Source organism: Coturnix japonica, chromosome 1 (assembly GCF_001577835.2).
Source record: "Coturnix japonica isolate 7356 chromosome 1, Coturnix japonica 2.1, whole genome shotgun sequence".
Lineage (NCBI taxonomy): Eukaryota > Metazoa > Chordata > Aves > Galliformes > Phasianidae > Coturnix > Coturnix japonica.
The window spans coordinates 47,091,100-47,103,197 of record NC_029516.1 but is presented as its reverse complement, the minus strand read 5'-3'; the positions used below and the strand labels follow the sequence as shown (position 1 = coordinate 47,103,197).

Sequence of the window (12,098 nt, the reverse complement as noted above, 5' to 3'; positions counted from 1 at the left end):
AAATTTTTTTGGTGCTTGACAGCAGAAGGATGAGAATAAACAAGGTATGCACTGAACATGGAAGAGTGTTAGAGGCTGAAGTGTGCAGGCAAAGGTGTTGCATGTGACAACTTTTTGGCTAGGGTGGATTTCCTTTGCATTAGGAAATGATGGTTTCTCTGTCACTTTATCCTTTTAATTTTCTTCTTGAAAGATTTTAAACTCACATTACACAAATACTATACCACTGCCCTCTGTGTAAGAGACAGAAAAGTTTGGATTCTCCTTGGGTGATGTGTGACCTTGTCTTTGTGGATGGAAAATGTGGATTGTTTGGAACATATGAAGCTGTGAAATCTCTGCTCTTTGAAAGGCTCATGTCTCACTTGTGTTGGTCACTCCTTCAGAGCTCACTTTCTACCTCCTGTGTCCAGTTTCCTGGCACCAGTGTCTTTGACAAGGTTGAATTTCCTGACCATCCTTTCTGTTCCCCCTTGAAAAATTTATTGTTTAGCTCCACCTCCTGGCTCATGGTCCAAGGTAAAGAGGATCCTTTGGAATCACAGGGGATCAGGGAGGAATCAGAGGTATTAATCCTAGCTTACAGGCAGAGGTGTATTTGGGGACGTTATAGCTGGGGCAGAACAACATTTGTTGAGTCCACTCACACCGGCTTCCAGAGACAAGTGATTCTGTGAAGGGGTGAATAGTGGCTCACAGTTTTTGCATTCTGTTGGGCTTTTGGTTTCTCAACATTGGAAGTTTCAATACGTAACAGAACTCACAAAAGAATCTTTATGACTGGTTTTACTGTAGTACTTCCTCAATTCACTGGGGGTGGGGAAGTACAGAAGAAACCGACACTGAAACATTAGAAAAAAAAGTCTCTGAGGCCTTGCAAAGGAGTCTTGATTCATACAGAGATAAATGCTGTGACCAGGCTCATCTTGTTCATTCAAGATCAACCTAAGAAGCAGAGGAACAGAGCTAAGCCATCTGGATTTGGGAAGCTGAAAAGCATGTCTCTTCCCCGACAGCTGCGAGAAAAGAGGTAATATGTCTTTCCTTCCTTCCTACAAGCCTCCATGTTACCACTACGATCTGCGTGTTTAATTTGGAAGCAGGCTTCTTTGATGAGCCTAACAGGCTTCTTGTTACCATAGTTGCCTGGTTATTAAGTTTCTTAGTGTGGAGCACACTATGTAATAAGTTGGAGTGGACTTTCTTTCTCCTTTCCTAGGAAATGTTCACGACCTGGGACAACAGTGAGTCACCATCCTCCTTATAGCCACAAACAGTTTTGCTTTCACTGGGATTTGTGACATGAGTGTTTGTAATATGACTAGTTCTACCTCTTGATCTCCACAACCACATCTCTCTTAGCGTACGTGGTGGTATTTACGGTATTGTGGGTGGTGTTGATTCATGCCATTCTCCTTGTACAGCAAGATATTGCAAGACTTTGCATCATTATTTCAGCCCTCCAGAAGAGCTATGTGTTGCGGAAACCCCTGCTTGGAATGTCTCATAGCAGAATAAATTAAGCATTTTCTTTTTTCATAGGACAAGAAAATGTAAGATTACTTCAACCTGGCCTTCCCTAGTGGATCCTTTTTTTCAGAGTGTTCTTTCTCTCTATCTTGCTCTTGACCCTTTTTATTTAAGTGTTAATATAAATACCACTCTAACCAAAGATAGAAGCAAAGATGAATGTCTTCTGTTCACTAAAGATTTTGTGCCAAGGACAAGGTCCCATAGGAAAAAGCACCTAACAGTCCATTCTGTTTTCTTATGTGGACAATGTAGACAAGAAACACTGAAGCCAGGTTACGTGGCTGCTCTTTAGGTGTTTCTTCAGGGCTCCCCTATCCCCCTCCCTCTTTCCTGAGTGACTAAAATCTTTTCTTCTTGTTTCACAGCGATTTTGACCAGCTTCCAGATGATGTACCTGTTTCAGCTAACATTGCAGATATTGAAGAGAAGAAAGGCTTTACTAATTATTATGTAAGCAAGGAGATTTATCTCTATATGCTTTCGTTTGACTGACTGACTGGTTTGGTGAACCTGGTGCAGCTGCTTTTTGGCATTAATAGTTCCACACTGAAAACATCTCAGAGCTTGTGTTTTCTTAAAGGGAGATTAGTCTATCCCACATTTAGTCTATTTTTATTTTTACTTTTTTTTGCTGGGTAGAACCTGATATGTCCTCTAATACGTTGTAGTTTCTAAATCTTTACCTAACTTCTGATTTATTTCTTGTTAGAATATTGTAACCTTGCTGAATATAGTGCGGAAAGGAATTCAGAGAGGGTAGAAGGGGAGGGTATTGGCTCCATTTTTCCATGGTACTGACAAATTAGGATTCTGCCATCTACATAAAAGATAGCATGCCTTCTGACAGTGAGTCATGAAAGTGTGCAGAGGAAAGGAATAGTAGGGAAAAGGATGGAGATTTTCTGAATAGGAGGTCTGCACAAGATCAGCTCAGTATGACCTCTGCAGACTCTGCTTTTGTTCCTGGAGACACTGCTCATAAAATCTTCCCACAGAAGTAAGCAGCATTTACTTTTGAATATAGTGATATTTTGCTGCTCAATCTTTGTGTTTCCTGAAGGATCAAACTGCAATGTGACTCAGAGGTCAGTGCATGGAAATCAGGGACTCTTTTACAGCAGAGCAAAACTGGCAATAGATAACACCATAGAAGTTTGAGGGCAGTCATTAAAAGTGAATAGTGTAAGTTTTTGTTTGTTTGTTTGTTTGCTTTTGTTTTTCATTCTATACATACTTATGGTCAGATTACGTAGACCATAATTTCTGAAAATGTGTACTTCCAAGTCAAAGAGAAGTATGAATGCCTTCTACTCTGAAAACCAGTTTGTTTACACTCCTGTCTATAGGTATAGGTATACATCCTACTATTGAAAGTATTGGCTTTGATTTTATTTCAAATGACAGTATTTATATTTACCTCCTTAATATGCTTTGCTCCTCTCTGAGGGAACGTGTGTAAGCACAAAGCTTCATCTATTCATTTCTGGTTTTCATGTGATAGAAAGCAGCCACAGGATCATGATGTAAGGGAAAGTTGGACCCATACTTACACCATGGGAATGCTGGACCCATACTTGTACTATGATATATAGTATTAAGATGTTAGTTCCTAGACCTTGAGCTTGCAGATGTTTAACTGGAGCCTTGCTTTCCACTCTGCCTCTAAGACAATATTTCTACCACTGTAAGACTGCCTATCGTATGTCTCACTTTAATTTTTAAAGTGTTTTTAAGTCTGAATGTCAACCTGAGTCCCCTTTCTCTGTTTCAGATGTTTGTCATTGAAGTAAAGATTAAAAGTGGTGGCAGATACCTGATTTTCCGACGCTATCGTGAGTTCTATGCCCTACACACCAAACTAGAGGAGAGATATGGGGGGGAGAGCAAAAATAGCCCTTTTACCTGCACACTCCCCGTATTGCCAGGTAAGCTGTGAGTACCAAATCTGCATGATTAGTAGCTTTGTCTTTTCTTAGTATGTCCTTGAGAGGAGGGCATTGTATGGAAGTACACAGGATAACTATCTAAGACAAGGAATTAGTTCCCAGCTGTGGAAACTGGACAAGCCAGATTAGAGAAGGTCCATTGACAGTCCCACATTGATGTGGTAAAATTCATTTAGAAACTTAAAATCCTGTAGAAAATATCTATTTTCATGGAGTTCCTACTTTCTCTTGATTGCATTATTACTCTGACAGCTTCCGTTCTTTTTTTTTTTTTTCCCCTTCAGTAACTGTCACTGGTTTTATGTTTTCTAGGAAAAGTTTATGTTGGGGCCAAAAGGGAAATTGCCGAGAACAGGATTCCTATCCTAAATATCTACATGAAGGTAAAACTTTGTTATAGAATAGAGATTGCACTGCAGGTACTTTGCCCCTTGAAACCAACAGAGAGACATGTTACTGTTGTAGTCCTAGGTATCTGCTTCTCTCTGCATCTTTTTTCAGAAGACACAATATCCACACCATAGGACAATCTGTGATCCTAGTTGCCAGATTGTTCAGACTGTAGGGATCCACTGGAATAAGCACTTCACAAAGGAAGTGAAAACCTGCCTTCATATCTAGATAGATATATTTACAAAAACAACAAACAGGATGTGTGAGGAAATGGGGAATCTTAGGATGTTGCATGAATATAGGGCTAAGTGCACCTAAGGTATTAGTAAAGCAGATTAAGCTTTGGAATACACCTCCTCCACAGTGAGGATACAGCCAGCAACATCAAGGTGAGAAATTATTGACTGTAGGTTAACGGGAACTCTGACTTTGAATCAGTAATGGTCTGAAGCATAGGTCAAGTCTCCTGGTACTTAAGATTGCCCTCTTTCCACAGTCATTCATGTTTTGGAAGGAAACACAAGGAAACAATTTACTCCTGCAGTAAATCAGGCACACAAAGAGTGAAGCAGTATGTTGGCCAACTCCAAGAGTAAACAGGAGAAACTGTCAGCTGTTCAGCCTAGTCCTGCTGAGGGAGAAGGGAGAGGAGGGAGATTTTTCTGGCAGCAATAAATATCCTTCATGATCTTGTAGATCAGAGAAGCATATTTGGTACATGCAAATAAATAGAGAATTGATCTTTCCCACTGTTATTACTCTACTTCCTACTTGCTCTTGGCACAGAACCTACTCTGCCTACCTGTTTGGGTGTTGATGGATGAAGAGGTGCGCCTGTTCTTCTACCACTCAAATTTTGATAGTGAACAGGTGCCCAGAAGGCTGAGACGGCTTCGCCCACGGACGCGCCGAGTGTAAGCGATTGACATGTTTTTTTCAGTTTGATGTAGGAGATGCTGTCCAGTTTTGTGAGGAAAGAGAACTGATGATCATCACTGTGTTTCCCAGAACTAAGGCAGTCCAGGAAATCCTAATATGAGGATTTTTGTGGCAGAGTGAATGAATGGCATTTCTTACTTTCAAAAATGTAAGGTTTTTAAAGCACAGCTGGTATTTCATTAAAAGAGAAATTTAAAATTGACATAATAGTTTGCTTTCTCAAAAACAAACAAACAAACTCCCTAACTCCACCTGTTGATAATTCTTTAGCAGTAGAATCTTGTGGTTTTTAAGTTGGAGGAGGGAAGATTTAGGTTGGACATCAGGGGGAAGTTCTTTACCAAGAGAGTGGTGAGATGCTGGCACAGGCTGCTCAGAGAGGCTGTGGATACTCCATCCCTGGAGGTGTTCAAGGCCAGCTTGGGTGGGGCCCTGGGCAGCCTGGTCTAGTAATAGAAATGGAGGCTGGTAGCCCTGCATGCAGCAGGGGCGCTGGGGCTTGATGACCCTAAAGATCCCTTTCAACCCAAGCCATTTTATGATTCTATAATTCTATCTATAACGTTCAGGACAATCTTAAGGATGCAGGCTTGCACCACTAAAGTCAATGTGAGTTTTGGCATCAAGTTAAATAAGATCTGGTTCATCCAATAAATGAAACTGAATAGTCAGCCTGTTCCTTTGTCTGAATACAGGCCTGTCTTACATGCCAGCACCAGCACCCTTTGCTGAGTAGATGTTATACCTCATTACCCTCCATGGAAATTAATTTGCTTTTCAACACAGCAAAGATGGACTTGATTCCTTTTCACTTATCCCAAGAGATGCAAAACCTGTGAGTGTGTGTGCATTCCTGAGTGTATGCATGACAGCAGTTTGAACTGAGTGCCATAAATACTAGAAACAGAAATGCCCAGAAGGTAGAGTGGAGGGGCTGAGCAATGCTGTAAAAGACAGGTCCAGCATACTGACTGTATTGAAAATTCCATCTGTTCTCAGCATCAGACATCATCAGATTGCTGCAGCTCTGCACTGAAACCGGGAGAACTAGGGCAGTGCTGTTGCATCCATATTTATTTACTTCACTGCTGCACACATAGTCATGCACTTTCTCCAGTGATCTGTGGCTTGACTGCATTGTAAATAATGATAATGTGGACACTGTACTGATCACGTAGTGTTTCTGATGACTAAAAAGACAAATTTACCTCCCTGTTTTCCCTTTTCAGTAAAAGCATTTCATCCCAACTGCCTGTTTTGGACCGTGTAGCAACTCCTCGGGCTGAGGTGAGTAATCTGCACAATCTGTCATCGAGGACAGAGATTAACTCTGCTTTGCTCTGGTATCTCTTTGATCAAGGTGCCTCTTCCAATTAGAGATTTGGGAAGAAAGGGAAAGTGAAATAGACACAGGAAAGCAATTGCTTTTAACAATAAGGAATGAAATACAGAAAGGAAAGAAGTGCTCTGTTCCTTGTTACATAAATAATGAGGAGGTCTGTTGTGAAGTCAGAATAACAGGAGATTCAAAACTGAGAGACATGTACTGCCAAATGGTCCACATTTACATAGTTACACCCATAAATTACATTTAAAGCAAACTGAAGCTTCGGTCTCCTTGAATTCAGCATATGTTTGAAAGCTTTGCAAGTGAGGCATCCTGGTAATTTATGTAACATTAGAGTTCTGCTGAAAGTGCCTATACTCTTCTCTTTTGCTGTAAATCGTCTTGGTATTAGGCACATAAAACTGCCTTGCAAGTGGTGCTTGTGGACTTGCTTTCTGAACACGTGACTTTTTCACGTAATGTTAATAAAAACATGCAATTGCTTTGAGGTTGTTTTGTTTTTACGCTGATGATAACAGCTCTCAGATCTGCCACATCTCTTGGGTTTTATGTATTCTTTTATTAATATTTAATCTACCTACCAAAACTTTTCAATAGATCAAAGAAAGCCTTTTGAAAGGGCTATTAAATAGACATATGAGCTGCTAGCACTGTAGTTATTGTCTCTTTTTATTAGGAGAACTGTAAAGACAGCCTTATAGAGGCTGAAATTTGGCATTAACAAGACCAAAATAATTCTATCGCAACACCGAATAATAGGGAACATCTTTTCATTTTTGCTCTTCTGAGAGCATTTAAATGACTGCTGTGTTCTCAAAGGACAATTGGTAGATAGATGTGTGTTTCTGATAACTCAGCAATTTTAATTATTCGAGAACAGCTTGTTAAGATGGTGGCATATGCTTGCCTCTTTTTTTTTTTCTTTTCTTTTCTTTTTTTATTCTTTTATTTTTTTCCCTGAAGGGGGCATCTAAGTTCCACTTTAACCACACATTAGTTCTCTGGACTTTCCCAGACCTCTCAGTTCAGCAGACAGACCTGAAAGCGAGATGGAAAAAGAACAGTTAGTTACCCTTAAATTAGGACACAATTCCACAACATCCTAAGGCTCTTTGTGACATTTTGCAGCAAATGCGAAAGCTGTAAAACTACAGAAATAATACATATTTTGGTTTGATTCTCAGGATTTCAAGTTGTCAAAATTTCTAGCTGTCAATCATTTTCAACTCTACTGACTTACTTGCTTTAATGTGTTTTCAATGTCTTCATTTCTCTGGTGCTCCATGTCCTGACACTTCAAGAATCATAGCGTGTAGCCCTTTCAGAGTCACATTTATCCCGATGCTCTCACTACTCCCACAAAGCACTTTTGTGTGTGCAGAGTAGGAGAAGGAATTGTGAGAACTGCACACTGCAGTCATTTATATGACCTTACTTCAGAAACAGATCTGTGGTTACACAGTTCATACAATTCTGCTGCTTACCTTCTGTCTGTGCACTTCAGGAGAAGATAAAAAAGGAAAAAAAATCACATGTATAACTCTGTGAATTAATAATTTCAGCGTTATTGCTTCCCATAGGCACTATTTGATTTCTCTGGAACCAGTAAACTGGAACTCAGCTTCAAGAAAGGAGACTTGATCTACCTGCTTAGCAGAGTAAACAAAGACTGGTTGGAGGTAAGACTGTGACAGTGGTACTGAATTATTGACATACATTGACATGAGTAGAAATGGGCTTTCCCAGTCCTTGGGATCTTTCCCCTTCTTTCAAGGTGAAATTGTATCATAATCTTGTGTCATAGCCAGGAAGAAATCCTTGACTCCAAATTTGAAATTGTTTTCTCCTGTAATGGTTTTTAGCTTACAAATTTCCTGCCCTCTAGACTTCAGTTTTCATTTGCATTTTCTTCTGCTGGAATGTCCTTTAATTCTTTGGAAGTGATTAGAGCACAAAAAGGCCGCAGAAAGGAGATGGAAACTCCATTTCAGCGATTAATTGGTTTCTTGCCTCAGGGTGAGTTGCTATATACTTCATGCTTCATACCACAACACACGTCAGCTTAATTACAGAGAACTTGGGCAATGCAGCACTGTTCTGAAAAAAGGATGAGGAGAACATACTGTGTGTTTGTTGATGTGGTATCTCTGCTTGCACAAACACCACAACATTCCCTAGTAAACATCTGATGTTCATTTTTTTGCACTCAGTTTTACTATTTTGCTTTGTATTTGGCTATGCAACTGTATAATCCCTGTGTAGAGATAGCATCAGGTCACTTTCATAGCTTATCTTTTCTTGCTTTTACAAGAACAATCCTTACTGTTGTTTCCATGGAAATTAATGAAATTTCAGAATTTATCATATGTAGCCAAAATTGCAAGTTTTTCATCATGCTGACCCTTCCTGTAATGCCAGGGAACAGTTAATGATGCCACTGGGATTTTCCCATCTGCTTTTGTGAAGATCATAAAAGATTTGCCGCAGCAGGAAGACACAGTTAATAAAATACGCTGTTATTACTACGATGAGACAGTAAGCACTATCAGGTAATAATAAAATAGTCTTGGTTTCTGCTGAAGAGATGCCAATATTCTCTTTCATGATATGCAATTATTAGATTTATTTGTGTTACAGGGATATATCAGTGGAAGAGAGTCTGAGCAGCATTCCATTATTCAAAGATCTTATGGAACTGATAAAGTAAGTGGAAACAGCTAGATGCCTTTTTAATACCATTTAAACATTTGTCAAGTTCCTTCCAGTCCTAAATTTTCTACACTTTACTTGGCTGTCTCCATGTTTTGGATGTGAAACTCCTTTCAAGAGTCCTCAAGAGTGTGTAATGTGATTTGGCTGAGACCCATCTGTGCAGACAGCAGTTTGCATCGGGATTGTCAGCAAGTGCTGCATGCCACACACAAATGCCACACATGTTCTGGGTAGCATTTTCTATTTCTTGTTGTAAGATCAGAGCCATGCTTCCAACCAAGGATCTGTTGTCTAATATACTTCTTTAGGATGCATGACACCACCTTATAATTTGTAAAACTAGTGTTGAAGTAGATTGAACATTAAAACATTAGAATATTGAATATCAGTAAAAGCATACATTGGGTAAATATTCTTCCATTCCTTAGCCTGCCCTTCTCTTATAAAAGGGAACTGTAAGCAGGTAAAAGTGGTGAGTAACTGCAGTCAACTCTTATGTATGGGATTTTTTTCCAACTCACAGAGTAATTGTGCCATCCACATGGACTTACTGGAGATGGTTCTGTCAGGCTTCTTAGCTTAAATATAGCCCAGCATGAATGCGTCTGTAGGCTTGTTAGTACTAGCTGCATCAGGAATGCCAAAACACCCAAGGCTTAATGTGACTTTTAGAAGAATTAGATTGCCTGTATGTTGTTCATCGTGTGTCACCTCCCAGGCATTCCTTGTCTTGTGGCAATCAATTCATTTCTTTCCTACCAGGCAGGAGTTTGACCAACAGGACATTGTTTTGAATTACCGGGACCTTGATGGCGATCTGATCCGGCTGCTCTCTGATCAGGACGTTGAGCTCATGGTGTCTCAGAGCAGGAAGAGATCCACTGAGAAGCATTTCTTCCCTTGGAAGTTGCACATCACTCACAAGGATGACTTCAGTGTCTACAACACTAGTCCAGGAGTAGGCAATACACAGATTGTTAGGGCAACGTGAGTGCTGTAGGGTAGCAGTTCCAGTAGGTAGCTATGTTGTCCTTCAGGAATCCTTCTCTGCAGACAGTTTCTTTTAATAAGGCTTTGAAGTGAGCTTGAAAAGAGTAAACTTACCTTTCAGTGTAAAATCTGTTCTTAGCTTTTTGAGCTGTTTAGCACTCCTTTGTAACAGAGACATCTTTATGAAGACCAGAGAAAGCAAGGAATGGAGAAGTAAAATCACTGGATTTGTTCACAGAGCAAGACAGTGTTATGCTGCAATAGAGGTTGAGTGTCCTGAGCCCAAAATCTGCTCTAATCTCCATCCTTGCTTTCAGAGCCAATTACTTTCCCAGAATGATTGTGTAAGATTTTATTTTATTTTATTTTATTTTATTTTATTTTATTTTATTTTATTTTATTTTATTTTATTTTATTTTATTTTATTTTATTTTATCCNTATTTTATCCCTGGCTGTAGTTCTGTAAGCATCAAGAAAACTTTATTTCAGCAAAGAAATTGCAGCCTGGTATTGCTTTCTTCTTTCCCTTGGCCCGTATTTTGACTTCTGTAAATCAAATCTAGTATGCTTGCAGTGTTACTTCTAGAACACTCATAACTGTACAGTCTATTTGCTTCCACATTCTGGGGTAACTGATGTGATGCCTGTCCAAGTGCTAATCTCTTCTTGGTCTCTCTTCTTTGGCTTTCTAACTCCTCATTGCAGAACAGAGTAAACAATAAATTACTGTGTCAGACTTTTCAATAAATAAACTTATGTGTTCATTTTATCAGTTTCTATTACATCTTTAATTTTTTATTCTTAGGGGGGATGAAATAATTTATGCTCCTTTAATCAATTAATTAATTGATTTTGTTTCAGAGAGAGAACTTGGAGAAAGGGTTTAAATGCTACCTATTTGTCTTTTCTTAAGTAGGATTTTATTATTTAAAAAAGCCCCAAACCTTCTGGTCTTCCATTTATTTATTTTATGGTCATGCAATTAAAATGTTCTCCTTGAACAAATGTATTGCGTCTTGTTAGAATAACAAGTTACGTATGCTTTATGTAAATCGTACAATACCTAAAATACTGTTTTATAAAATCACCATGCAGTCATGGTGTTAAAAGAATACCACCACACATAAATATAACCAGGAAAAAAGTATTGTGCTTTAGATTCGTCTCTTAGTTTCTGTGGCATTAAGCTATACTTCCCCATTTAACCTTCCCCATTTATCTGTAGACTAACAACACATATTTGTGTTGTAAATAATTGAAATAATTTATATTGAAAGGTAAGCACTTAGTTTCCTTAATTGAGATCCATAAATAATTTCTTTCTTGACTCTTTATTAAGCATATAGATCTAGCAATATACTAAATGTGTACAGACCCGTAGAAGAAAATACTCCTTTTCCAAAGTACTGTAACATGCTGCAGGACACATCTGCTTTCCAGGTTCCAAAGGCTCCACCAGAAAAATCCATGTATATTGAATTTCAGTGCTAGATTACATATCACAGAATCACAAAATTGTGGGGGTTTGAAGGGACGACTTGGTATTGTCTAGTCCAACCCTCTGCTAAAGAATCTTCCTTACAGTTGGTTGTATAGGGAAGAAGCCAGGAAGATTTTTAGTATCTCCATAGGAGACTCCTCAACCTTTCTGCAAAGCTTGTTCCAGGGCTCTGTCACTCTCATAGTAAAGTAGTTTTCCCCTCATGTTTGTATGCAGTGTTCCATATTTGTGCTCATTGCCCCTTGTTCCACCACTGCACAGCACTGGAAAGAGCTTAGCCCCATCCATTTTACTCCTACTCATTAGATATTTATAAACAGTGATGAGATGCCCCCTCAGTCTTCTGTTCCCCAGTCTGAACAGTCCCATGGCTTTCGGCTTTTCCTCATAAAGGAGATGCTCCAGGTCCCCATCATCTTGATGGCCCTCCTTTAGTCTCTCTTTAGAAGTTCCCTGTCTTTCTCGAACTGGGAAGCCCAGAACTGGACACAGATCTCCCAGCGTGGCCTCAGGAGGGTAGTGGAGCGAGGGACAATCACTTCCCTTGACTTGCTGGCCACACTTTTTGTAACGCATCCTAGGATGTCACTGGGCTACTGGGCCAGAAGGGCACATATAGCTAAGTCTGCAAAGTGTGGTTTTGTTCAGAGTTTTATGGTCTAGTGGCAGTGCAGAACAGACAGACTTAAGAGTTCTATTCTGTATCTGGGGACTCAGCCCCTTGAAGTTTACCCA

General features: G+C 39.5%; 1 protein-coding gene across 1 annotated transcript; it reads left to right on the top strand.

The window, feature by feature from the left end:
• Positions 1 to 779: 779 nt before the first annotated feature.
• NCF4 (neutrophil cytosolic factor 4) lies at positions 780 to 10,631 on the top strand. Its single transcript, XM_015862322.2, has 10 exons — positions 780 to 1,030; positions 1,899 to 1,983; positions 3,305 to 3,458; positions 3,792 to 3,862; positions 4,659 to 4,786; positions 6,041 to 6,098; positions 7,740 to 7,838; positions 8,578 to 8,708; positions 8,797 to 8,862; positions 9,634 to 10,631. Exons 1-10 carry the CDS (start codon positions 999 to 1,001, stop codon positions 9,860 to 9,862), a joined length of 1,053 nt encoding a protein of 350 aa, XP_015717808.1. The 5' UTR covers positions 780 to 998; the 3' UTR covers positions 9,863 to 10,631.
• Positions 10,632 to 12,098: the final 1,467 nt, after the last annotated feature.

Coding starts and splice junctions, on each gene's coding strand:
- NCF4 (XM_015862322.2), top strand. CDS start 999: ATGTCTCTTCCCCGACAGCTGCGAGAAAAGAG. Junction 1,031..1,898: donor CGACAGCTGCGAGAAAAGAG/GTAATATGTCTT, acceptor CTTGTTTCACAG/CGATTTTGACCAGCTTCCAG. Junction 7,839..8,577: donor TAAACAAAGACTGGTTGGAG/GTAAGACTGTGA, acceptor CTGTAATGCCAG/GGAACAGTTAATGATGCCAC.